The sequence below is a fragment of the Trichinella spiralis genome, assembly GCF_000181795.1.
Source record: "Trichinella spiralis strain ISS 195 chromosome Unknown Scfld3959, whole genome shotgun sequence".
Taxonomy (NCBI): domain Eukaryota; kingdom Metazoa; phylum Nematoda; class Enoplea; order Trichinellida; family Trichinellidae; genus Trichinella; species Trichinella spiralis.
The window spans coordinates 1-1,352 of record NW_003530898.1 but is presented as its reverse complement, the minus strand read 5'-3'; the positions used below and the strand labels follow the sequence as shown (position 1 = coordinate 1,352).

The 1,352-nt window shown below is 35.5% G+C and overlaps 1 protein-coding gene across 1 annotated transcript; it reads left to right on the top strand.

Moving 5' to 3' along the window:
- Positions 1-618: 618 nt before the first annotated feature.
- On the top strand, positions 619-1,219 carry Tsp_14486 (hypothetical protein). The gene is made up of 5 exons (XM_003367620.1): positions 619-652; positions 734-750; positions 793-894; positions 998-1,102; positions 1,145-1,219. The coding sequence occupies exons 1-5, from the start codon at positions 619-621 to the stop codon at positions 1,217-1,219; spliced, it is 333 nt and encodes a 110-aa protein (XP_003367668.1).
- The last annotated feature ends 133 nt before the right edge of the window (positions 1,220-1,352 follow it).

Here is a 1,352-nt window from a genome sequence, read left to right as displayed (position 1 = left end):
AGCAAAGTAAATAGTCATTGCATAATTTATTTATATCAATGACCAAGTACATCGATTTATAGATATGCAGTTCACTGCAATGCTATCAATCTAGCACGTGGTCATCTATAACTCCGCTCTTCAACACCATCCATGAATAACTGGTAAGTTGGATTTGATATTTTGGTGGTGGTATGCTATGCATGTTACTTTACATATATGGTGAATGGAAACTGGTGGGTGTCTTTCTAGTGTTATTATTGCTTACTCTTAGATACATGAGATGCTGAAGACGAAGAAGATTCTATTTCTGTTTTTTATTTATAGATGACTGCATTAATATAATTCACTTTTAGAATTTGCATTATTTTATATTCATATCAATGAATATGAAACAACCAAATTCTGAAAACTAACTGAATATGGTAACTATGCATCGTGATGAATATGGCTTGCTTTTTACTTTCATTTTTCTGTTAAATTTAGGTTGAAGGTTGCAGTGCCATTAGCGCCGCATTGCTTTCATTCTAACTGCAGCACTAATGTTAAATTATCATGTATATGATATCATAGAATGGGTGGTCTTGATTCAATTCTTTTTAGAATTGAAAATTACATTTGCTTTGCTACATTCTGAAAATGCCCAGATGCAATCTATTGTCAGTAAAGACAGGTAAAAGTTGTTGAACATTGCTGTCCTAGCGTTCAAAAAACGTATGACAAAAAACAGTAATTGTTGAATTTGTTTGATTAGGTAGCAAGACGATAGCCGTATTAGATATAGGTATAATTAGGTAACTTCTGTAATTACAGATTACGTCATCAGCTGAGTTTTTATGGAGGTTTATTTGTTCTGGGCACCGTGAGAAGTCATGTTCACATCATTTCGTTCTAAATTTGGCATCACAAACTTCCGTAAGTATTGAATTTGCTCCTGACTGCATTTGGATCGTACAGTGTTTGGTGCAGTGACGTTTCCCTGTTGTTCTAGTGTGGTTTCAATTATCATAAAAGTAAGAAGGAATGGATTGTAATTGTAGCAGATTTCGCTGAGTTAGTCGAGCAGCGTTCGTACAAACCCCGACAACGTATTGTTGCTTGTTGCTGTCAGTGCGTTTCCAATGTGATATGACAAAAATTAGTGAGTAGCTTTTGTTTATAATAGCTGTGGATTACGTCATCCCATGAATCTTGTACCGTTTGCAACCCGTGTTCACATGGACGTAAAGGCGCTTCCTAGCCGTCCCAGTGTGCCTTTGCTTATCACAAATTCACAAAGAAGGAATTCGATATTGTTTATGACAGCAATGAAATACGTTAAATGAATAGAACAGGTATATCGATGTACATCCCAGCATTTTGTTCCTGATAGC